Source organism: Desmodus rotundus, chromosome 3 (assembly GCF_022682495.2).
Source record: "Desmodus rotundus isolate HL8 chromosome 3, HLdesRot8A.1, whole genome shotgun sequence".
NCBI lineage: Eukaryota > Metazoa > Chordata > Mammalia > Chiroptera > Phyllostomidae > Desmodus > Desmodus rotundus.
In genome coordinates, this window is record NC_071389.1 from 151,668,148 (window position 1) to 151,693,492 (window position 25,345).

General features: G+C 54.6%; 1 protein-coding gene across 1 annotated transcript; it reads left to right on the top strand.

The window, feature by feature from the left end:
* The first annotated feature begins 334 nt into the window (after positions 1 to 334).
* Positions 335 to 7,419, top strand: KRT8 (keratin 8). The gene is made up of 9 exons (XM_024575525.4): positions 335 to 766; positions 3,096 to 3,304; positions 3,943 to 4,003; positions 4,477 to 4,572; positions 5,161 to 5,325; positions 5,651 to 5,776; positions 6,323 to 6,543; positions 6,665 to 6,723; positions 7,008 to 7,419. Exons 1-9 carry the CDS (start codon positions 434 to 436, stop codon positions 7,193 to 7,195), a joined length of 1,458 nt encoding a protein of 485 aa, XP_024431293.2. The 5' UTR covers positions 335 to 433; the 3' UTR covers positions 7,196 to 7,419.
* The last annotated feature ends 17,926 nt before the right edge of the window (positions 7,420 to 25,345 follow it).

Sequence of the window (25,345 nt, forward strand, 5' to 3'; positions counted from 1 at the left end):
CCTGTCCTGCTGTACTTCTCAGTGTTTGCTTTGATTTCCCACAGGAGGGAAGGAGACAAGGCTGAGGAGTCAGGGTTGCAGTGGCTGGGTGATCCCTGGCCAGTGTCTTTGTTGCAGGGAACTTGTGCAAGGCCACGGGATTCCTGGCAGTTTCACGTTCACCAAATTGCTTTCCTGGGCTTCTGGGGTGGTGCTGGAATGGGCTCCGGGGTGGGAGCAGCTCTCTGCTGCCCTCAGCCTGTAGGTGGCAGGTGTCGGGTTAGGCCCGGCCTCCTCAGGGCCTAGCCACTCAGGTACGAGGCCCATCCCCCTCCCTTTGGGCTGGGCTCTCTTTTATAAAGGGCCATGCTATCCCTCACTTAGAAGCAGCTTTTTGGCTCCTTCTTGAAGCTCTGTCTGGTTTGGCCTTCTTGCCTCCACCCCAGCCTCCACCATGTCTGTACGGATGACCCAGAGGTCCTTCAAGGTGTCCACCTCTGGCCCCGGGGCCTTCAGCAGCCGCTCGTTCTCAAGTGGGCCCAGCATCAGCTCCTCGGCCTTTTCCCGGGTGAGCAGCAGCTCCCGGCTTGGCCTGGGCACCAGCATGAATCTGGCCGGGGGTTTCGGTGGAGCTGGGAGCATGGGGACCATCAAAGCCGTCCAAGTGAACCAGAGCCTGCTGAGTCCTGTGAAGCGAGAGGTGGATCCCAACATCCAGGCCGTGCGAAACCAGGAGAAGGAGCAGATCAAGACCCTCAACAACAAGTTTGCTTCCTTCATCGATAAGGTGAGGGCTCCCCCAGCACGGCTAGCTGTGCTTGGGGCCTAATGAGGGTCCATGCCCTTTCTCTTGGTCGCTGCATTGGTAGGCATTTCTCCAGGCCCCAGTGGCATCCTGCGGGGCCCTACCCACCCTGGCAACCCTTTCTTCCAACCTATGGCTCACTCCTCCCATGCACTTTGGTGAGGGCTAGTGCAGGGGTGGGGTGGGGTGGGCGTCTGGGCAGCCTCTGATTCTGAATCTTGGGGCTTCCTCCCTCCCTCCCTCCCTCATCTCATCCCAACCCAAGTTCTGAGGGCGGATAAACTTTCAGCCTGGAAGAGTCGCAGCTGTTGAGCTGCGGGGTGGGAGCGGAGCCTCTCCCCTAGCACTACCCCAACAACTTCTCAAAGGTGCCCGGGGGCTTTATTATTATTTTTCAAATGGGCGTTTGATAGGATTCTAGGAAAAGGAAATGGTGTCTTGATCTAAACGCGCAAATATTGATTGAAGCCTCTGGCGTCCCTCGGCTGAGTGTGGGGGTCACCAAGATGAGTCATACTTGGCCCCTGCCCTGGAGCCTGCAGTGGGCGGGGCCGGGCGGGGCAGGACCCACCCCCACTGTGGGGTGGAGGGCTGAGGCCGCTGTCTGGGCGGTGCACTGCTCCAGGGAGCTCTTTGAGTCTGGGGTTTGGGAGGGCTCTATGTCTGGGTGGGCGTGGGAGGAGACGCCCGAAGTTGGCTTGAATGAATCCCTTCAACGATTCAAAGTCTCCGGGCGTTGGACGCCCCGCCCAGGTTTCACGTCCTTTTTAAATCCCAGAGTTTCTGGCTTCAGATAACACGTCCCAACTCGGCCCTCGTCCCTTCTCTCTTCCCTCTCAGGCTCCGCCCCAACAGCCTGGCTCCACTTTCCCAGAGATGAGGCCAGGCCGCGTTTTGCAGCCTTGGGGGTATGCTCCCCTAGGGAAACACCCCGCCCCCCCCCCCCCCACCCCCGGGGACCTCGGCGTGTTGGAAGACTGGGCCCCTCCTGGCTGACTGGCTCCTGGGAGGCATTCTGGGAACGGAAGGCGGGAAATCCTGGGGCAGATCAGTACCTTTAGGGATTGGAATCCCCCAGGAAACCCGAACTCCCTAGTCCTTGCTCAGGGCTTCCTGGTTCCGTGGCTCTAAGCACCTTTGACGTTGCATCTTGACTGCGTACTGCTAGCTCTGGAGTCCTTCCTGCGAGTACTCAAGCACAGGCTCGGAGTCCGAATTCCTGGTTCCCAGTGCTTCCGCCCTTTCCTTAGAAGGCTCCCCGATCTGAATCTGATTGCCTCATCTATGAAATGGGCACGATAATCCCTAAATCAGAGGTTTTGCCCCAGCAAGCATGCAATGTAGGTAGAGAGCTTTGCAATCCTTGGCCAAAAGTCATAATCACTTATTTTTCAGAATTTTGGGGAAGAATGACCTGGGGAAGGAAGGGATTTCCGAAGGGGTTTGTTGGATTTAGGCCAGACCCTCAGTCAACCTTCTTTTCTAAGACCCCCCACCCCCAATTAAAAAAAAAAAGTCACAATTTTGGGTTGATTAAGGAAAATAAATCCTCTTCTTGAAAACAGTGTATTATTAGTTTTTAAACATTTCCCTTCCAGCATGCCTTAATTTCATCCTAAAATCTGGGTTTCCTGGAGCCCAAGGAACCTAGGACCTTCATGTTTGGGGCAGAGGCGAGGGTTGTGGTTTCCGGGGGGTGGTAGGGTGGAACAGGGTGTCAGGGAGTTGAACATTTGCAGACAGACCTACCTAGTCCCTTGTCTTCTCCCTGGTCGTGAGTGAGTTCTGCATGGGGCTCCGGAAAGGACCTGCCTGCGTTCCTCCAGGCAACTGCAGGGTTGAGGAGCCCCGATTCTGAGAGGGGAAGCAACCCAAGGTTATGCAGCCCAGGTTAGTAGCAGTGTTTGGCTAAAACCTAGGTCTTCTGGCCACTGCTCCCCAGGCCTTTGGGCTAACATTTCCCTGTAAACTATACGCGTTCCTCAAATAATAATGATGATGATAATAATAGTAGATAATAGAACAATCTACATTTTCTTTTTCAGTCTGATATAAAATGTTAACACTTGGCTATTTTTAACGTAATGTACAATCTAAGTCAGGAAGACCTATTTGTTCTGCAAAAACAGTTTCAACACGGTTCTCCTAGCTGTCTCCTCAACCATGTGCCCTTATGTCCCGCCCCGGGAGTTAGAAGGACATGGTTCCCTACCCCACTCTGTTTGGGGGAGTGGAAAACACCGCTTGCTCCCCCCCAGACCCTGAGCCCTGGCCTGACGTGGACTTTTTTGTTACCTCCTCCCTCATGAAGGTGCGGAGCCTGGAGCAGCAGAATAAGATTCTGGAGACCAAGTGGAGTCTCCTGCAGCAGCAGAAGACGACCCGCAGTAACATGGACAACATGTTGGAGGCCTATATCAACAACCTGCGGCGGCAGCTGGAAACACTGGCCCAGGAGAAGCTGAGACTGGAGGCGGAGTTCGGCAACATGCAGGGGCTGGTGGAGGACCTGAAGAATAAGTGAGCTGCCCTCCTTCCCACTGCCATCTGCCCACCTGAAGCCATCCTGGCCTGTCCCACCCCAGGGGACCAGAGGCCTAAGACCCCATGGCCCTCCGCTTACTGGACAGTGTGGTCTTATATAGTTAGGGTGACCACATGACCAGGTTTTCTTGGGACCATCTAGTTTACACCCGTGGTCCTGGCATAATTGTTAGGAGCCCCCACCCCCTTTCAGTCTGAGAATTGTCCAGATTTGGACAACAAATTACAAGTTAACATTTACGGAGTAGACCTCGGATGGGAGAAACAGGCAGCCAGCAGGCCCCTGTTGTGTATGTGCAGCTTTGGTCCCTTTTTATTCCTTATCCCTGGTTTTCAGCACAACCCAGAAAGTACTGTCCAGGTCTCATGTTAGTCCCTGCTGCTAACTCTTCTAATATGCCTGCTGTGCCCAGTCCCATGAGTATCCATGGATTTGGAGAGAGGTTTCCTGCTTCAGTTTTCTCCACTGGCTGCTGAGCAAAAGGACCAGGCCAGCCCTCGCATATCGTGCATTTCCATGAACTGATTTTCTAGACATCCTTGCCCCCCTCGAAAGACTCAGGGCAACCTCCCCTTTGCCTTCATCCTTTGATTCTAAGTCGTTTCCTTACCAGGTACGAGGATGAGATCAACAAGCGCACAGAGATGGAGAATGAATTTGTCCTCATCAAGAAGGTGAGGGAGTCCTCTACCTCTGCCAGGCACTGGAGGCTGGGGCTTAGACAGTCGGATGAAACTTTTTGGGTCGGTCCCTCAATGTTTCTAAGCCATGGGTCAACATTGGGGTGCTTCCTAGATGTATAGCATAGAAAGATAGGCAAGAACAGAGAGGCAAGGAGGTGCATTTAGACAGAACTCTGGACATCAGTGTGGGGACATGGTTAAGAAAACAGAGCAGTAGAGTTGGAGGTCTGGCCATAGAAGGCTTCCTGAGGAAGAGGAAGAGTGCTGTAGGGAATTGACTAAAGGTGTGTGGGCGGAGGATGAAGGTACGATGGGGCAGAGGCTGGTGGCCTGGAGGATGAGGCCACAGAGTGAGGTGTAGAGGGCAATAGTTAGAAGGTTCTCCAAGTCCAGGCTATTGGGTGGCCCTGGGCTGGGGTCCGTTATGGGCACTGAACTCAGGGTCCCCTCCCCAACGCCCCCAGGATGTGGATGAAGCTTACATGAACAAGGTAGAGCTGGAGTCCCGCCTGGAAGGCCTGACCGATGAGATCAACTTCTACAGGCAGCTGTATGATGAGGTATGTTCTTGTTCCCACAACCCCATCCTCCTGGCCCCTACTGCACCAGCAGGCGAGGGCCCTCCACTGGGTAATTACAGCTGCTGATATTAACTCAGCATTGACGGTTCTCTAGTTCTGTGCCCCCATATGAAGAAGGGTTGATTACTCCATTTCTCAGATCAGAAGATGTGTTCAGAGACTGAAGTAACCTGTCCAAGGTCATCATACACAGAATGGCGACCCAGTGGCAATTCAGGCCGGCCCTGCTCTGTCTCTGAGCTTTTGTTCTGAGTCTTTGGGTTCTCTGGGAGCCTGCTGTGGGCTTTGGATTGGTAGCTGATATCTTAGAAGGGCCCTGGCCCTCTGGTTACTCATCCAAAGCCAGATTTCCTTTTTCCTGGACTCATTTCATCCTTATATCCCTCCAGGTTCCAGGTCTTTGACCTTTTTGCCTCTTCAGGAACTTTGCCCTCTCCCAGGTCCTCATGCCCACCTGATCCTCTCCTCTCTTGTTCCCCTAGCTTGTCCCCTAAGGAAGGCCCTTCCTCGAAAGGAGGCTCCTTCGGTGCAGGGACAGGGCCTCACCACCTCCCCTCCCCACCACAGGAGATTCGTGAGCTGCAGTCCCAGATCTCTGACACGTCCGTGGTGCTGTCCATGGACAACAGCCGCTCCCTGGATCTGGACAGCATCATCGCCGAGGTCAAGGCCCAGTACGAGGAGATCGCCAACCGCAGCCGGGCTGAGGCTGAAGCCATCTACAAGATCAAGGTGAAGAGCAGGGTCCCTAGGCTGGCCCTCCCCTTCTGGCCAATTCTGTGCTCCATTCATGAGCAGGGAGCAGGATTTCAAATGCTACTCTGCCTGCTGTGAGCTGGACCTGCTGAGTGGGTGCGGGGGGGGGGGGGGGGGGGGTTGGGATGTCCTGTGCCCAGAGAGGTCCGGGAGAAGGTCTTCAGGTTGTGCATGGGGTGGGGGTGGGGGGCGATGACCTGAGATGCGGTGGCTTGGCTGAGAGGGCACTCTCCTTCGGATGGAGAGCGTCTTGGGCTCCAGAGGCTTCTCTCAAGCCTTGTTCCCCATCTCACCCGCACAGTATGAGGAGCTGCAGACATTGGCCGGGAAGCACGGGGATGACCTGCGTCGCACGAAGACGGAGATTTCTGAGACTACCCGGAACATCAGCAGAATCCAGGCTGAGATCGATGGGCTCAAAGGCCAGGTATGGAGGGGATCCTTAGATACATCCCGGTGAGAGGAGATAATACAGGAAGGAGTCTTGGGTCGGGGAGGGAATCCCAGACCAGAGTTCCGGAGTTGGAGGGGCAGCTACAGTCCAGTCTCTCAGACTGCTCCTGGGAGGCTGAGGGGTGCTGGAGAGGTCCCTGGGGCCGTAACAGGGGTCAACGGGGTCTTGGCAGATAGGTCGGGATCTGGAATAGGTCCCCCCAAGCCTGCTTTGTTTTATGTCTTATATATCGGTAGGGTTGGTACTTTAAAGAAGGCTAGAAAGCAGAGATCTAGTCCAGTTAGGGTGGGGATAATACCTTACCGTGTCCCAGGTGAGAAGTTTGTGTGGGGAGTGCCTGGAAGCTGCTCATATTTCTCCATTCCACTTGCTGAACTCACTAGTAAGATTTCCTGAGGGCTGAGTGGAGTTGGTTAGTCTAGGTCATGGAGGGGGTCTCTAGAAGAGTGGAAAGGGAGGGTGGGTGCAGGAACAGGAGGTAACCACACTCTGCTCTTACGTGGTCCCCTCCCCCCACAGAGGGCTTCCCTGGAGGCGGCCATCAAGGATGCTGAGCAGCGCGGCGAGCTGGCCATCAAGGATGCTCAGGCCAAGGTGGCTGAGCTGGAAGCCGCTCTGAGAGCCGCCAAGCAGGACATGGCCCAACAGCTGCGTGAGTACCAGGAGCTCATGAACGTCAAGCTGGCCCTGGACGTGGAGATCGCCACCTACCGCAAGCTGCTGGAGGGCGAGGAGAGCCGGTGGGTGTGGGGTTATTTGAGTGGCCCAAGCCCTGGGACCTGGGGTGGGGAAGGGTGGGTCCTGTTGTCCCAGGACAGGGCCAGGGATTGGTCCTGACATCCACATGTCCTTTGGGTACAGGCTGGAGTCTGGGATGCAGAACATGAGTATCCATACCAAGACCACCAGCGGCTACTCAGGTGAGTGTCCCTGCCTTGGGGAGCAGGGCAGGAGGGCAGAGCCTTTATAAAAGCCCCTATACATTTCTCTCTTGGACAGCTGAGGAAACTGGGGCCCCATTAACTCTCTTGTCCAAGGTCACATAGCTAATACCAAGCTCTGTCCTAACCCTGTCCTTGGTATTCCTGGACAGTCCTTCAACAGTGGGCCAGGGCATACACCCCAGGGTATCTGGGAAAAGCGGGCACTGGAGCCTGACGTGTGCAGGGCTCCCATGCTCACGCGGCTGCCTCTCCCTGACCAGGTGGGCTGAGCCCAGCTTATGGGAACTTCAACTATGGCCTGGGCTTCCAGGCCAGCCTGGGCTCTGGCGGGAGCTCTGGCTCCTTCAACCGCACCAGCACCAGCTCCTCCAAGACCGTGGTTGTGAAGAAGATTGAGACCCGCGATGGGAAGCTGGTGTCTGAGTCATCTGATGTTCTGTCCAAGTGAATGACTACTGGTCCCTCTTGTCCCCCAAGCCGCCAGGATGGGAGCTCTGTAGGAGAAGGGAAGGCACAGGAGACCCACCTGAGGCGCAGCCCCAGGCCTCAGCTCACCCTTGGGGTGGGGGCGTTTACTACCTGGGGCACCACCTCTTACCCATGCCCCTTACTAAAAGCCACATCAAGTGTTTGTTTTTTCTCCCCAAATAAAGCCTCAGCTGGTTCTGCCAACCCTCTTGCTGTATGTGCAGCTCTTGTCTGTGGGGTGGGAGAGACACGGTCAGGAGTCCTGTCCCTGGAATCAGAAGCTTTGTTTGGGGGTGTGGGAGGAGGACTGGGCACAGGGAGGAAACCAGGCTGTTCCAGAGAGACATCTTTACTGAAAGGTGGTCGAGGCCTTGGTCATTAATGGACCCGCGAGGCAGGCAGAGCAGGTGTACGATGGTGTCTGGAGTTTAGCGTCCCCATAGACACAGGAGGTTGAAGTCAGAACTGCTTGCAGATAAGGAAGAGCCAGGCCAGGAAAGACCAAGTAACTGGTCTACCTAGCAAGTGAGAGGATTTGCACCCAGCGCTGTCCAGTTCTCAAGGCTGAACTCCTCCTTGGTCAGGCACATGGCCTTTCCTTGGTGGCCAGGGATGTCTTTTTACCATTCGCATTCCTTTGCAGCCAGTTGCCAAGGAGTCCTGGTTTTCCCATCCCTTCTGAGGCTCACAGTCCATTCTTAGTGATTGGGTGTATCACAAGCACAATTTCTAGAAGCCAAGATAGTATAGGACTTGGCATTGATGGGTGGGCTTTTCCTGCTCTGTTATGGTCATACCCATCCTGCCTTGCTTCTTGCCACCTCCTCTCGACTCTTTCACAGGGAGGGTGGGGTTTTTTTTTTAATCATATGTACAGCTGAGTATGTAAAAGGGCGTGTGCATTTTGCACAGGGAGGGTGTGTTGTGTATGTGTGTATGGGTTCTGGAAGTGTGAATGAGTTTGCCTGCCTCACTGAAACAGTCCCCAAGGCTTAGGGGAAGGGGAAGCACAGGTTTAGGGTCTGGCTGGGTGTCTGCGGCACTTGGCTCCACTGCGGCCTCCACAGTTCTAGCAGCGCGCTGGCCCCCCAGCATGGGACAAAGCCGACGAGCCCTGAGCACAGCTGAGAGGAGTGCATTTTCAAACTTCACGAAACACCCCCAGGGGAGAACAAGCAAGCACATGCAGAGGGTACAGTCAGGACGGCAGGGCGCAGGACACTCAGGTTCTGGACCTGCTGTGGGGTCTCTGGGGCTCTCGTCCCTGTCCCTGGGTACTTTACTTCCTAGACCCGGGGGCCCCACCCCAGGGCTCATCTCAGCTGCCTCCCTAGCTGCCCACCCCTCCCTAGCTGCCCACCTCAGTGGAGCTGCTTCCAGAGAGCCCTGGCGTTCTGCCCCTGCTGGCCCCCCACCCAGGGTCAGGGCCAAGGCCAGGGTTCAGGACTGTCACAATAAAGGACTTAACTTTTTGATGAAAAAACTAACACCATTATTTAGAGCTGTGGCTCTATTTTGACAGCTCACAACACGAAATTTATTGTTATTACAATCTGCAAACATGTCTATAACTGAAGCAAATTTCATAATCAATGCCAACCTTCTGCCTGCTGTTCATGTGTGACTGGCCCTCTTAGCGTGTCCCAGGAGCCAGGAGGGTGGCATTAGGGCCCAGGGCAGGTGCAGCACCCATTGAGAGGGACCTCTTGCTCACTGAGGCCCCAGGTCAATATTTTCAACCTGGCCCCACCCAATCCTCCCTGGAGCTTGGCCAGCTGTCTTATGGGGCCCTGCCCCCAGGCGGTGGGCTCCCTGGGACAGCCAAGGGCCTCACTGAGAGTCTCTCAGAGTTTCCACACACCGTGCATTTGCTCAGGGAAAGGCAGGGGAGCCCCAGGGAGAGTTTCCTTTCGTTCCACTTGATTGTGCATCTCCTCTGTGATCAAGGATACTCCTCATTCAGGAGACACTGCCCCCCCATTGACCTTTCAGCATTGCAATAAATGTAAGAGGTGACGGCCAGTTCTGCTTTCGATGAGAACACTGTGGAAGGATGGGAGCTACCACCTCCTAACGACCTGCTTGATGGCAGGTCTGGTGCTGTGTCACATTTCCACGCTCCAGTGACCCTGGGGGCAGACAGTCAAACCCCACGCTGTACACGCAGACGTGGAGGAAGGGTGCCCATGTGGTGTTCTGACACTTGGGCCAGACGTGTTGACAATACTAGATTTTTATTTTCGTACAGATGTCAGACGTAGCTCAAAAAATGTAAACCTTTGTTTTTGTTTTTGTCCAGGTAATAAATAGTCCTTGTATACAATTCTAAAGTACAAAAGGGACTTCTTTGTTACCAGTCACCTGGTTTTTCTCCAAGAGAGAAACTAATATTACATATATTTTTTACTCATCTGAGGCAGAGTATGTATATATAATTCCTTAAATAGGTATACATGTATACTTGTCTTTCACAGAGGGTGTTGTACTATATGTGGGGTTATATGTTCTGCTTTTTTTATTTTTAATCCTCACCAGAGGATATGCTTTTATTGATTTTAGGGAGGGAGGGAGGGAGGGAGGGAGGGAGGGAAAGAGAGAGAGAGAGAAAAAGAGGGAGAGAGAGACAAACATCCATCAGTTGCCTCTTGTACACACCTCGACCGGGGATTGAACCTGCAACCTAGGTATGTGCTGTGACTGGGAACTGAACCCTCAGGCTTTTGGTGTATGGGACAATGCTGCAATCAACTGAGCCACCTGGCCAGGGCTCTATGTCCTGCCCTGACATTCACTTCACACTGTTCCTTCCACATCAGTGTGTTAGTTGCTGCCTCACTCTTCTTCAAAGCCGCATAATCTTCCACTTAAGGATGTGTCACAATTTATTTAATCAGTCCTCAACTTGTGGGTCTTTTCAACCTTCCACTATGACAACAATGCTGCAGCAAATAACCTTGGATACATGTCATATCCCACATGGTGAGGATATCTGACTTATTCCTGGAATTGCTGAGTCAAAGTGTATGCGCATTTAAATTTTTGACAGACACTTAAAAAAAGATCTTGTTTGTTTTCCTATGGGACTGAATTTTAGTTTTCTAGAAGGTCCATATGTGTAGATGCCCCATACCTGGCCGTTCCAATGAACCAGGCTTTATGTATTCCCCACCTCTCTCCCCTCCGGGAATGAAACGATGAGTCTTTGAAGCGTTTGTGGGCTGCTCCTCATACAGTGTCATTCCAAGGTTTTGCCCCGCCCAGGGTGATCTGGGCAAAGGGGATCCACAACCCCCTTAGCAGGGGGATTCTAAAGAGGGCTGAGGATGAGAGTCAGACAAACTAGAGTGAAAGGGAGTGGGAGTGGAGCAGTGCCCTGTGCGGGAGGTCCCTGGGCAGCCTCGGTGCCCCTCCCTGCAAATCTTGGCGAGTATCGGTGGCTTTGTCTATTAGCACCCCTTCCCCCATCGGGGAACAGGACACTGCCCACCCAACTCCCCCCCACATTCCCCTTCTTTTCAGGAACGGTTCTGCCTGCCCCCAACCCTATGGTTCTGGTGGGTCTGCCAGTCACAGCGCCTCTCCTCTGGGCCCCCGGGGGAGCCAGGCGTGGCCAGTCACAGGCCCTCTGTTCTTTTCTTGCTGTGGCGTGACATAGGCGCAATGAAGTGCAGAAAGTGCTTGACAGATTTCTACTTACGTTTAGACCTGTGATACAGGACATTTCTTGTATCGCAGGAGGGCTGCTTGGGCTCCTTGTGTATTTATACTTATCAAGAGGGGGGAGGTACATGGATATTTAACCACTGTGCTGTACGTGAAGCTAAAATAGTATTGAATGTCACCTGTAATTGAAAAAAAAAATCAGATTTGGTTACTCCCCTACTTAGCCCCCGAGATGAAGTCCCAAGTTCTGATTTTGCCCAAGACCTGGGCCTCTGTCCACCTCTCAGGCCTCCTCCCGGCCACTCTCTCCTGTCTCTCCCTCTCAGTGGTGCTGGCTGTTTGGTGCTTGGCTCACATCTGTCTCCTGCTCAGGCCCCTGCACACGCTGTTCTCGGTGCTTGGACTTGATGCCTTTTCTAGGCACACGTTACTCACTCTTTCACAGTGTAGCTCAAAGACAGCTTCCCCAGCAAAGTCTAGACACCACAGGCTGGGGTGGGGTGGAGCGGGTGTTTCTATAATAACTTCTCGAAATAGCCTGTATTTTCTCCTTGCAGGTTATAGGCCGTCACTCATCAGCAGGGCTATTTCATTGTCAAGCCTTGCCTGACAGATCGTAAGCTCCAGGGGGGCTGGAGCCACACCGAGTTTGCCTGGCTTTCCCCTGGTTCTTTAGTACCTAGCAGAGTGTTGGGCACATAGTGGGTGCTCAGTAAAAAATTAATAAAAGAATGCATGAACCATTTCCATATTGAATGTCATCTATTTTTCATTTGTTTTTTGCCATATTCATCTTTTTTAAACTCCTCCCTTTGGGTGAACACAGATAAATTTGCTCAGGCCTAGTCAAGACACAACTGATCCATTCATCTTTTCAAGGGCCCCCTGCAGAGTGGCCTTGGCCCTCCATCAGCAGCAGGCAGCCCTCTGTGAGTGCCTGCGGAGGGGTGGGGAGGGCAGGGCAGAGTCAGGCTAAGCGTGGCTTAAATGTGTTCAGCAGTGTGTGCCTGGTGCCTGGAGGGTGGGGAGGGGAGTGTTAGAGTGACTTCAGAGACACCTCAGACAGGGTCCTTGACTACAAACTACTTCCAGCTTACCTGGGAAAACAACACATGTGTCAGAAAAGTCAACCTCGTGTGTCCACTCATTGAACAAACATTCATTGGTCATCGGGTGTGAGTGGGACATTGTGTCAGCTGCAGGGTGGAAGAAGGACTGGACATTGGGATCCTGGGAGGGTGAGGACTTGCTGAGCATGGTGTACTCAGTGGTGATTCAGTATACCACTGACTGCTGGTGCTTCCACCTCTTCCTCAGTAATTAGAACCCCACTTTTTAGGTGGGCACAGGCCTACCTGGAATAATGACTACACTTTTCTGCCTTATTTGCAGTTAGCTGTTGTCAGTGACAAAGGGATAGAAGCAGAATTGGAGGGTACAACTTTCGGGAGGTGTCCCTCAAGGGAGAGAGTGTGAGCTGCTTCTTTTACTCTTCCTTTCTGCTACCAGGAATGCATTCATAATGGCTGCAGCTAGGCAGCTGTCTTGGACCATGAGGTAACCAAGGGAATGAAAGCTACCCTTGGCAGAACAAAGGAGAGATGGGACCTAGGTCCATGTCACCATTGTATGCCATACTGGCCTTGGACAGATTACAGCTTACCTTCAGACAACACGGGTTTGAACTGCACCAGCCCACTTACCCCAGGGTTGAGAAGCCATAGATTTGGAGGGCTGGCAGCATGCATTGTTCTATACCATTTTACATGAGGGTCTTGAGTAGCCATGGATTTTGGTATCTGCAAGGGTCCTAGAACCAATCATTCTGGGATACTGAGGGACAACTGTAATTTTTGGAGAGTCAAAAGTTATAAGTGGATTTTTGACTGTGTAGGGGTCAGTGCCCCTAACCCCCACCTTCAAGGGTCAACTGTGTTTCCATGTCTGGAAGCTGAGAGAGAAATAAGCTTCTGTGTGGACTGAGTCACTGTTAATTGGGATTTTTTTTGTTACTATCAGCTGAAGCTAATCCTAATATAGTGAACAGTGTATCAACCTGTCTCAGGGTGTATCTGTCAGAGGAGCCTAGAGCAGGAGCAGAGAGACTTCCGACTGGCAACCCAACCCAGCCCCGCCCCGCACCCAATCCCGTCCTGCACCCAGTCCTACCCCCCCCTCCCCCCCCCCCCCCCCCCCCCGCAATCCTGCCCCACAGCCAGCCCCGACTTGCTCTGGGAAGTCTGGGAACCCCACTCCCTGGCTCTCAGTCCTCTCTTTGTTGGACTCCATGGTGGCTAAGGTATCTTCTAGCCCTGCAATTTTTAATCCTGGATATCTTGGTGAGTTAGGGAGGCCTGGAAATGCTGAGCTGAGAAATTTGTATGTGATCTCACAATCATTGGTGTCACTGGAGGTTTTTTTAGGTGGGGGACAAAAAATGAATTGATGGAGGCAGTGCTTTAGGAAGATGAACCTGCCATCTCCTAACGGAGACACAGGGCTGGAGTGGGAGGGTGCTGGGGGAGGCTCAGAAGGTGTGGGTGGACACTGGCTCCACCACTCAGGGTGTCTGTGACCTTGGGCTTGCTGCCTCCCCACTCTGGCCTTCAGGTTGCTGCCAGAGGGTGGTTGTGAGGAGGGACCACACTAATGCATGCTAATGTTTTCTGTGAGCTGTGAGTGCTGATGCTTGCTCGCCCTCGGGGCTGTTTCAGGGTGAGTTTGCCCTCTGTCTCCCCTTCTGTGTCTCTGGCCTACCCCACCGACCACACTCCCTGCCGCCATGAGACCCATGGAAGCCTAAAGAAGCCTGGGGCTGGAAAGGAGGCAGAGGTAACCGAAGGCAGTTGCCAGCTCCCTTCCCTCCTCTGCAGTCTGTTCAGTTTTTTAATTTATTTAAAATATTTCACTTATTTACTTGTAGACAGAGGAGAAGGGAGGGAGAAAGAGAGGGAGAGGAACACCAATGTGCAGATTGGCTGCCTCTGAACCGGGCACCTGGCCCACAACTCAGGCATGTGCCCTGACTGGGAATCGAACCTGTGTCTTTTTCGTTTGCGAGACGATGCCCAACCCACTGAGCAACACCAGTCAGGGCACTCTGTTCAGTTTTTAATTCCTCACTTCTGTATTGGCTTTCGCAGTTTCCCAAGTGCTTACATTTGATTGCTACACGTTCTGTGTGAGAAAGGTTCGGTTCTCATTTTATAGGTGAGGGACAAGGCCTGAGGTCTAAGGAAAAGAAGTCACTTGCTCAGGGTTGCCTGGCTATTTGGTGGTAGAGCTTGCATCAGAACAAGGGGCTCGAAACCTGAATCTTTCCCCGGATTATTTTACCTGCTCAGTCCCTTTAGCCTAGGGGAAATGTGTGAGATTGGAGGAAAGAACAAAGGAGTGGTTGGACCACGGTAGTGAGCACAATGCAGGTGCAGGTAAAAGGGGGCGGTACAGTTTCCTCACCAGGCGAGCCATGGGTCCCTTTACCCAGGCTTCTGGCGCCCCCTATAGGCCATTGTGGATAGTGCCCAGACAAACGCCTGTTGTAGCTTGCTCAGGGTTTGTGGTCGGTTCCCCTCCCCCCCCCCCACACCACCTTTCCCTCCAGCGGCTGCTGTACCTTTGAAGCTCATTGGAACAGTGAAAATGTAGGCAACTTGGAGGTTTTTGTTTCGGTTTACAAGGTCAAAACTGAAATGCCCATGGGAGCAGGAGGTAAAAGAGGAAGTGGGTGTGGGGTAAGAAACTGGATAGACGCGTGCGGTTCGCACGTGAGAAACATGGGAATACTTTCTCTGTCCACAAAGAATTGTGCTCCCCACTGTTTGTTCTGAAACTTGTTGGCCTTTCCTTCCCCCACTGATGACTGAAAAAAGGACACAGGGACGGTTTAATTGTCTTGTTAGCTCTGTCATAAGATGGCCCAAGTATAGAAATGGCATCTGTCACTCAGCTTCATTGTTGGGACACTAAAAGGGAATGTGGGGATTATGGCAAACTGGAATGATTTATAATCCCTGGGCCATAGGCGCCCCCGCCATGGGGTTCTTGTTTTAGCAGGCCCTGCTCTGTGACCCCCTGACCGTGTCCCTCCACCCCCATGGGGAGTCCGAAGGGCTGAAGGAAAGTCCCCACCCAGACAGAGTCCCCGGTGCAGGTGGCCCAGGGCTCACTGTCATGAGCTGCTTGGGCTTCTTCCCACAGCCTGGCTCCTGTGAACTGAAGTCCTGACGTTGGCCATGGGACGGCTAACTTGGGGGAGGGGAGTGTCTGGAGCTGCCCGGTTCCATTGGCAGCTGCTAGCCACGTGGGGCTCGTCTGCACTGAGCTGTGCTGTGAGTATAGAACAAGCGTTAGATTTCTTCAGACAGTATAAAAAAAGAATGTAAAATACTAATTTTAAATATTGATTGCATGGTGAAATAATATTTTGGATGTATTGGGTTAAATCTATATACTATTATAATCAATTCTTGTTTTTACTGTATGAATGTGGCTACTAGAACATTGAAAATTCCATATGCAGCTTGCATTTGTAGCTCACATTTTACTTCTGTGGGCTGGCACAGACACCCTGGGGAGAGTGGTTGGGGTGTCCATGGACGAGGTGCTGAGGGGAGCTGGGTCAGAAGAGCAGGGGCCTGTGGGTCTTCTTTTGCACCCTTCCCTGTCTCCCCGAACATTGGGACCAGGACCAGGGCAGCCTCTTCCACTCAGCTCCTGCCCGCTGCAGGTGCAGGGAAGTGGTCCAAGGGTGTTCAGAATTTTAAACTTTGCAGCAGCAAAAAATTGGAAATCTGGATTTTTACATAAGACCTCCTGATGTTTAAATGTTGACAGCTAATTAAAGTGTTTAGGAAAACACTGTCCTGCTGAGACCACAGAGAACATATCTCTGGGCTCTGGTGCAGAGTAGGGAGACTGAGGTCAGACAGACAGGCTTAACTTGGTTCCCATGGCACAGGAGCCTGTGCCAGCCTAGGAGGGACTGACGGGAAGCAGATAAAAGGGGCTGCAAAATCTCCAACACTAGATCCTGTCTCCATTTATCAGACTTTGGGAATCTAGATATTAGGGGGCAGTGCAGTGGTGGGGACCTGAGGGACACAGCCCTAGATTTTCATCTTTCCCTGTAGCCTGCTGCTCAGCAAATCTGGATCTCTGAAGAATGCGCTCTAAAGACTGGGATATAGCCCCAAAGAAGAAGGATGAATCTGAGGAACAGAAGACATACCAGGTGTTCACTAGGGGGCAGTAGAGGAGCAGGAAAGAAGCAGCTGTGCCAGCTCCTTGGAGCAGAGCTAACCACCTGCTGCGTCCTTTTCTGGGAGCCAGACCTGGGAGGCCCCTGGGTTGCAGACTACCACAAGCCCACCGGTGCTTTTGTGCAAACCAGAGGAAGCTTCCATCTTCCTGGGGGATACAGCACCAGGCCAAGGGGTGGCTTGGTGAATGGGTTTTGGGGTGGATTTTAGTCTCCATCCACCAATGCCCCACACCCCTGGTAACCCAGAGGCCACTGTTGTGGGGGGATCTGGAGGCTGAGGGCACTGAAGAGCAGAGGGGACAGCCCTGTTCCTGCAGGTGTGTGTTTTCTGCTACACTGCACTGGAGGTTTGAGCTCCAGGTGAGAGACAGCAGCTGCTCCACTAGAGGACGCCAGACTACCAGGTGTCATTTGCTGGCTCCTGCCTTATGGCTGAGGCTGGGGTGGGAGGGCAATGCTGCCAAAGATCTGGCAGGTGAAGCTGGGGAAGGGAGTAGTGGTGGGAAGGACTCAGGAGGATGTGCACAGCAGGCATAGGAGGGGCTCCTCCTGGCTCTGGCGGAGGGGACACGGTTGGTACTGTGGATAAATGGCACAAAGGCGCCGTACCCTGTTCTGGAAGCTCAGTGAGGGAAGTGAGTGGGCATCTGAGTAGAGCCAGGGCAAGGACTCGCAGTCAGTGCTCCTGCCTCCACAGCACCCTTTCAGGTTGTTTCAGGCCACGTCACACCTGGTCCATATGCCTTCCTTGGAAACAGACACCCTAAGTTTGGCACGCAAGGCCCTGGCTGACGGGATGAAGATGGCCTCTGCAGCCACAGCCCCTACCATCCCATGCGCCTCCCCACCTCTACTCTAGCAGCCGAGCTCCTGGCATGTTTCTCCGGGAAGCCGATTCTTTGTGTATGTTCTCCCCCTGCCTGTAAGGCGATTCTCCTGTGTGGTCCCCCTGGAAGTCCTTCCCGACACCACAGAGCACAGAGGCTGGGCTCCTCCCACCCCCAGCCCCCTGCTCTCCCCACATGGCCCTTTGTCACTGTGTTGCTGTTTCCCCAGCAGACGGTGAGCTTGGTGAGGCCAAGTCTGCCTGGCATGCATCCTGTGTCCCCGTGCCTGGCATGGAGCTGGTGATGGTAAATTTCTGTTGTCTGAATGAAAGGGAGGCCTGACTACATCTCCCTGCCCCCGCCCCCCAGCTGCAGCCTCACCACTACAGAGGGAAGACAGGCAGGGAGCCACACATGTGCATGTTTGTGGGTGTGCACATGTATGTGTGGTAAGCGCACACACGGAGGGCCTCAGGCATCGGAGATGAGGAACAACTCTTGTGGGAGGTTGTGTGTGCACAGCCCAGACAGGCCCGGACAGGCACAGGTAGACTGTTCCCGTCAACACGCAAAGACACAGTGCTCCTTACGCAGTGGGGACTCACTTTATAAAAACATACTTTTCTTGAAGTATAATATACATACAGAGAAGCACTCGTGTCATAGTGTCTCATTGGATGAGTTTCCACAAACTGAACACATCATGCCACTACCATCCAGATCGAGAAAGAGCAGGGCCGGCCCCAGAGCCCACAGTGGGTACTTTTAAGTGCCATCTGCTTGACTCTCAAACTGGGAGTGGGAGGGAGAGTGGGGAGGAGGAGGAGAGGGTCTGGGGGCCTTCTGACCTCTGCCTCCCCACCAGGGTCTGGGCCTCCCCATCTTGGCTCTGGGAGCTCCATGGCTTTTTGACCCCGGCCCTGTCCCTGACACCTCTGGCACCATTTTGACATTGCCCCTCTTCCTCCAGCACTGGCCCTGCCAGGCCCTTGCGCAGCCCTCTCCTTGGGCAGCAGGCCCAGGGCCCACTCCTCTTATCTGTCCACCTCAGGTGTCATGGAGCCCCGATCGCCCTGTACTCACATCAGCCATTGGTGAATTTTGCTTTTCTTCCCCATGTCTGGGCTGGGGGGAGCTGGTTTGTGAGAGGGCATGGCTTCTGGGGTGATATTTCCCAGTCCTCTGCCACAGCCAGGACTATTACAGCTCTGGAGTAGGGACAGAGCAGGGATGAAATGAAGCTCACCCCAGTGTCCTGAACTGCAAACACAAGTGGGGGGCACAAAGAGACCTGCCCCCAAGAACCAGCTCCACTGTGACTGTTTGGGACAGTTATAACTCCTAGTGATGTGATGTGAGTCCATGTGACTGGACATGTGTGGCACTGTTTCCGACTGTTTTGTGGAGACTGCAGGAAGCCATGTGTATGTGGTGGGGGTTTGTGTGACCAGTGGTGCAGGAACACTGGGTGGGCTGGGCTGGGAGCGGATGCCCGAGTGGTTGTGTGTTCAGGGCTGCATGTCATGGGAGTGTGAAGAGTGCAGGTTGTATTGGATGTGTGTGTGTGTGCACACTTGAAAGCTCGTGTGCATGGACAGATGTCTGTGGGTTCTTGGACAGTACGGATGGAGTTGTAGCTCTGGGTGTGTCTGCTCACTGCAGTCAGGAGGTTACCTGGTACTGTGGGGACCCAGTGTAGAAGGGACAGGGGGTGGTGGCGTGAGGCTCTGCTGGGCTGTCTCTTCCCCCCACGATCTTTCCAGCAGGCCCCTCCTCCTAGACCCCAGCTTTGGGGATCAGGCACCTTGCCCACTGCCTGCAGAAATGGGCTGGGTGGAGCCCAGGCTGGGCCCTAGATGCTGAGGTGGCAGGCCTAGGAGGAGGGGGTGGAGCTGGCAACGTGCAGGGACGGCAGCCAGCAGCACAGGGCACTGTGCCCTGTGCTGAGCTGGCAGCTGGCACTGGGAGCAGGCAGGGCCCCACCCAAGCAGGTTGGGGCAGGCAGGGCAGGGCCTGTCTTGGGCTAGGGAGTGAATAGAACTGATGGGGCAAGCCTGGGCCGTGTTTGCCAAGATGGAAGGTTGAGGGACAGTGGCCTGTGCTGGGGGTTTCTCTGGGGTGGGGGAGGTGCGTTTGTGCACGCTCACTCCCGTTATTGTATGTGTGGTTTGCACGTGCATTTGTGTGGCTCCTTTGTCATGTGCTTGTGTCCGTGGGTCTGTGTGGGGCCGTGGTAGTTTTGTGTGGGGGTGACTGGCCCCTGGGCATGTTAGTGTGAGGGTCTTGCATGGATGTGTTTGTGAAAGGCTGTGGGCCCACATGACTGCTGCGTGTGTCCTCGTCGGAATGGCCGTGTGGCTGTTGTGTGCCATGTCTGTGGAAAACACCTACTGGTGCACCTTTCGCTCAGGTCTGTGCGAGTGCGCAGGTCTCTGTGTGTACGTGGGCAGTTCAGATCCTGGGCCCGGAGATCAGTGGGGCAGTGGTGGGCAGTGGCCTGCCCAGGGTGAGTGAGTGTGAGGAGGAGCAGGGTCTGGGCTTCCTGGGTTGGGGCAGCCGGGCCCTGGGACCAATCTGTTCCTGCAACCAATTCCCGTGCTCTCCCCACTCCCCGTTGTCCCCTCTTTGGTGGTTCTGACAGTGTGTGTGGGAAATGACCCCGAAACCACTGGGAATCTGTGTGTAACCGTCCACTGATGCCTCAAACACGTGCTTGTAGCAACCCTAAGTTCCACGTGTGCAGCGTGTGGAACACACATATGCAAGTGTGACACACACTCCCACGTGTGTGTTTGTGTGCAACAGACCCCCCAAAGGATTGAGTGTCGTGTTTGGGGTGGGGTTCCATGATCGCTGTGTGTGTGTCTTACGAAATGTGTGTGTGTGGAGCTGTGTCCCTCCCCAGCCCTCTCCCTGCCGGGGACCTGGCACATTTGTCCTATTGTCTCCTCCGAAGCCACATGTGCTGACACTCAGCTTTTTTTCTGCTCCCTCCCTGGTCCCCACCCCACTCCTTCTCACAGTAGTCAGCGACCCTGGCTCGGGAAACCCTGGGTGAAGCTGAGAACTGGGGCTCCCTGTGGAGCTGGTGGTTTCCTTGAGTTGGCTTCAGGATAATGGGGCCAGGTGGGGGCCACCAGCAGGTAGGGGTTCAGGGAGCAGCCAAAGTCAGGGGAAAGGGCATATTTTTCAGAACCAGACAGACCTAGTTCGAATCCAGTCTGTCACATACCGTACCAATGTCACCTCTTCATGCCTTAGTTTCTCCTCTGTTTATTTTTGGAGTTACTCTGAGAAGCAATAGAGGAGATAAATATAAAGCCCCTGGCATGGGGCTTGTGCGTAGGGATCTCTGGACAAATATGGGTCCTTTTCTTTGTAAGGGATCACTTTGAGGTCACTGAGATTTTGCAGGAAAGGGCCACGGTGGTTGGAGGGCCCCTGAGCTTGACTGCAGGGTAGCATCTGGGTCCTGACCTTCAGGGGCCCTGCAGCGTGGAGGTGGGCAGAGCCATGGCTAGAGAAACAGAGAAGGCCTCCAGGGTGTGTTTGCCAGGGGTGGGGGCACGGACGTGATCTTCGAGTGGTGGTCACTCCAGACAGACCAACACTCAGACTCCGGAAGCCCAGAGTCTATCCGAAGGACCTGCCAAGATCCAAGAGAGGGAGACACAGAGACACACCCTGAAGGCCAGGCACACAGCCTTTCCCATTTCAGAGGGACAGAAGTCCCCACCCCCCAAGGACGGCCACAAGATTGTCCCCCTCTACAGAGGGCCCAATGCTCTCCCCCACCTATCCCCCTTCCCCCACCTGCCCCTGGGGAGGACGCAAACAGGGCGCAGGCGGTCCCGCTCCCCTTGCTGAGTCAGGCTGTTCCGGATTAGCGGGTGGGTCTTGGGTGGAAGCAGTTGGGCGCTGTCGAGCTCCAGGGTGGGGAGGAGGATGAGTCACCCCACTGGGCTGGAGCCTCCCGCCCCGGAGGCCGTGGGAGCGCTGGGGTCTAGCCAATCGGTGGCTGCCACCCGGCCTACCATTCAGGCCCTGCCCCTGCCCCTGCCACCCGCCTCTCAGTTCCCAGGGCCCCTCGCAGCTGGGGCGACCCCTGACCCAGCACCCAGCACCCAGCTGGGTGCTATGGTTGGTGCCTCTGGAGGGAGGCTGTAGGAGACAGAGCACAGGGCTCGCAGGGAAGAGAGCTCCCAGCCAAGGAGTCAACCAACTCCTCTCCCAGGGTGCCCCTCCCTGTCCTCCCAGCTGCCTCGTTAGGGGCAGGGGTGGCCTACCGGGGGTGGGGGGGGATTGCCTCCTTCTAGCTGCCCTCTGAGCTCTTCCCAGATGGTTTCCCCTTTTTAGCCTCTGTCCGCTTTCTCTGTCCAGAGTTAACCACACTACGCACACTGTTTTCTGCTTTAGAAAATAGAATCACTATTTTAGGGAGGGACGTTGTTTCTAAGGCTCTGGTGACCCCGGCTATGGTGCCTGGGCTGACCAGGGCCTGGGCCTTGACACAGACACACAAGCAGATGTGCACAGACCCACGTGAGCAGGTAGAGACCATGCGGACGCACAGACGCACACAGGTCGGTGTGCAGAAGTCATGCCGAGATTCTCGTGCCTGTGGGAAGACGCACACGGGCGTTTCCAGCCAGTGTCCCAGCTCTGTCCCTTACTCGCCCTCTCACTTCGGCTGGATTATTGAATCTCTCTGTTTCTCTGTCTAGAAAGGGGGTAGCCAGAATACCTTCCTTGTGGGGTTGGAGATGAAAGGAAGTAACAGCTGGGAAGTGCCTGTCACACTGTAATGAATAAACGGTGGCTCTGAGGGTCTGTGTCCAGACCCACACGGACGGATAAGCCCTCACAAACACACTCCTGGGCGCACATCCGACCCACACAGACACACACCAACCCTCAGACATCGTGCATATGCAAGGCCCAGGTGTGTTTGCACATAGATACACAGACACAAACAGCACCCCCCAAGGAAAACAGCAACCCCCGCAACTATCATAAAAGCAAGTTTTACTGCCCAGGGTGTGATGGGAACAGCTGGTCCAGCTGGGTGGGGGGCGGAGGCCTCGGCGTCGGGTGGTGCCGCCCTGCTCTGGCTCCCACTCAGCCTCAGGGAGAGGACGCTTTCATTCTTTCAACACGCCCCTCTGTTCCCCGAGAGCAGTCACCCCATCCTTTCTCCACTGCCACCTAAAATCAGGCCCCACCCTCTCCGAATAAGCTGAGCCCCAGAAAATTTGGGCCCCATGTGGTTGGTGGGGGGCATGATGGCCTGGCTTTTTGGGGGTCAGCGGGGGTGGCCTTGTCCCCACCACTCCTCTGGGCTGTTGGGGTCTGGAGGGTAGTGGTTGTGGGGACTTGGCCCCCGGGCCCTGGAAGCAGCCACAGGGGAGCCACCTGCCGCTGGAGGTATGCACCTGGGCTCAGATCCCACTGGGCTCTGGACAGGTTTCAGAGAGTACCTCTCTGCTTTTCATTTTGTTTTTATTGTGGTAGGAACACCTAGTATGAGATCTGGGTAGCACATTATGTATACACTGTAGTATTTTTAACTAGGGAGAGTGTTGTGAAGCGGCTCTTTAGAACTTAGCTGGCATAACCGAGCCACCCTCTGCTTTGCCTGGTCTTCCACTGAACACTCTCCCATTGCCTTGGATACGGGATCATTTTAGTAGAAGAGGCTGTCAGAGCGACGGTCACTGAGTCAAGACCGAGATGGAGGCCGTGTCGGTGGTCACACAGAGATTATTCTGTAGGAGCAGGAGTGGGACGGAACCTGGGGCCGCTGCCTCCTCACCCAGAAAAGCTCTGAGTCTCAGGGATCCCGTCCCCCTCCCCCCGTGTCCGTTTTCACAGTGAGCAGGTCTGAGCCCCTCCCACGGCTCTCTGGGCCTAGGAGCTGGCGTTGAAGACCAGAGCAAGCAGGGGACGCAGACCCTGTCCTCCGGAATTCCAGCCTGATGGGGGAGGCTGGGTCGGATCCAGGCAACAGAGACACATGCCAGATGGGACCTGAACACACCAGACCAGAAGGGTCTCACAGACTCTGGGAAGGTTACCAGGCAGTGGCCTAGAGAAGAGTTTTGAGAGAGAGGAAGGACATGGACAGGACCAAGAAGTGGCCTCTGGACAGGGGAGCTGAGCGGTCTGGGGGGAGGATGGACGAAGCTTGCTGTGTTCCCTTCATGGAATAAGCTTTTTCCTTTCCTCCATGGGGACTGGATTCCATGAAGTGACTCTTTGCTTTGAATGTTGGGTCCAACTGGAACGGCCAAGAGAGAAGCTGAAATGTCCCACCCTGGCCCAGATCTGGGTGTGATGCTTGATAGGACATCCTCCAGGGCTGGGACACTGGACACTTCTGGGGGCTGGTCTCCCTGGGGCACCTGGGGGCACCAGTGCCTTGCCCACCTTTATTATCTTGCTCCAGAAGAAGCAAATCCAGGCTCCCCTGAGGCCAGCTGACCCTGTCAGTGTGCCCTGTCAGGACTGGGAAAGCTGCTCAAACACCCAGGCCCTCAGCAGACCCCTTGCTTCCCTGCTCTCAGTCTTCCTGCCCCTCTCACCCCCTGGGGCCTGAGTGAGCCAGAAGGGTGGGGCTCCCAGTTGGCAAGACCCACTTTTGCTGGCTGGGAGTTTTTTAGGGTGTTAATTAAAAGGAGCCACCCAGAGAGGATGACTTCACTTGTTCACACACACACCCTTCTGCCCTGCCCTCTCCTCTGCCCCCATTCACACGCCCAGCCAAGGCCAGGTGGCGGGTGGAGGGGCCCAGCGGGAAAGATTGGGTTGTAAGCGTCTGTGGATGTCAACAAGCAAACTGCAGGATCAGAGCATTTTTGACATTTTCCCTCCCACTCAAATGTTGCCATCGCTGTGTTTCTCCTCTTGTGTTCTTCCTGGCTAAACTGGACAGGCGGAACCGATGAGCGGGAAGGGAGCTAGGGGTTTTCGCAGGGGCCTCCGATAGCCCCACTACTGCCGGGAAATCCTCCCCCGGCCTGACCTCGATCCAGCCAGCTGTAGCCCTGTGGGGAGAGGCTCCGGCTGGAGAGACCGCCATTGGTCCACGTTCACTATAGGCTGTGTGAGGTTCTCCCCACTTCTTCACAATTTCCTCTGTTCCCCAAATTCTTCCAAAGCTAAAATTTCGAGCCCTTCTGTTTCGGGGCTGCAGGATGGGGGTGTGGTGCCATATGTGGGTGCCGATGCAGATCTGATGGCATCTGGAGGGGTGCTGCCAAACAGCCCAGCACTCCCAGACACGGCAGCTTTGGTGTTTGCTACAACCCACGCCGACCCCTTGGCTAATTGGCAGAGGGATGTCGGTTTCTGGATTCTATCAGGATCTGGTAGAGTGCTGCCCCCACACTCCTCCGTGCTGGAAGCAGCAGGGGGCATTGGAGGCAAAGGGGCCGGGCAGCCCGGTCTACGTGGAGGGGGAGGAGCTAGTGCTTGCCTGTCCCTCTCTGTCTCTATTCTGGGAGCGCCCTGTAGGGGTCGCCCAAAGCCCAGCTTGCTGCCTGAATCTGCCTTCTGCAGATGCTGGGTTCCATCTTAGACCTTCTGCTCCTCTTCACCCTCCATCCAGCCTTCAGGAGTCCAGGAAGGGCCTTGGGACAGAGACAATGAGGGGCCCAGAGGCTCTGAAGTGTCAGGAGTGACAAGTGTCAGTGGCAAGACAGAGCACATGCAAATAACATGCAAAAGAGCCCAGCTATCCCTGCCTGGCCAGAGCCAGAGGGTGTTTGGGCCCTGCCCCCTCTTTGGTGGCCCTGGCCTATTTCCTTCCCATCTGTGGGTGTAGGACCCCATCTCTACTGCTCCCTCCCTCTCCCCCAGAACTAACTGCCAGGTGCATGATAAAATGCTTTCAGGGGTGTCCAACATTTTGGCATCTCTGTGCCACACGGGAAGAAGAAGAATTGTCTTGGGCCACACTTTAAATACATCATGACACGTAACACAAAAAAATTCTTGTAACGTAAAAGTAAATTTACGATCTTGTGTCAGGCTGCATTCATAGCCATCCTGGGCTGCATGGGGCCCGCGGGCCCCAGGCTGGACACCTCTGTGGAGATATCACACCTAATTGTCCCAGCAGCCCACTGGTAGGGGCCATCACCCGCATTTACATACGGCTCCCACGGGGTTGCATTAGTGTTTCCCAGTCTCTCCCCTTTTTCCTCACAAACCAGGTGTCCAGTGGGTCTCAACAGAATGTGACAGGACCTCCTACCCTGTTCTCTGGAGTTCCAGATCTGGAGATGGGGGCTCTGGTCTGCCCTTTCGTGCTCCTGGGGGTCCAGCCTGGGGGAGGACTCTAAAGAAGTCATCTTGAGCGTTTCCCGCCTCCGGGAGG

What these genes read in the sequence shown, in the direction of transcription:
- KRT8 (XM_024575525.4), top strand. Translation starts at nt 434, where the DNA reads ATGTCTGTACGGATGACCCAGAGGTCCTTCAAGGTGTCCACCTCTGGC. An exon ending in TTGCTTCCTTCATCGATAAG is followed by an intron (nt 767 to 3,095) that starts GTGAGGGCTCCC and finishes TCCCTCATGAAG; the next exon opens with GTGCGGAGCCTGGAGCAGCA. An exon ending in AAGCCATCTACAAGATCAAG is followed by an intron (nt 5,326 to 5,650) that starts GTGAAGAGCAGG and finishes TCACCCGCACAG; the next exon opens with TATGAGGAGCTGCAGACATT.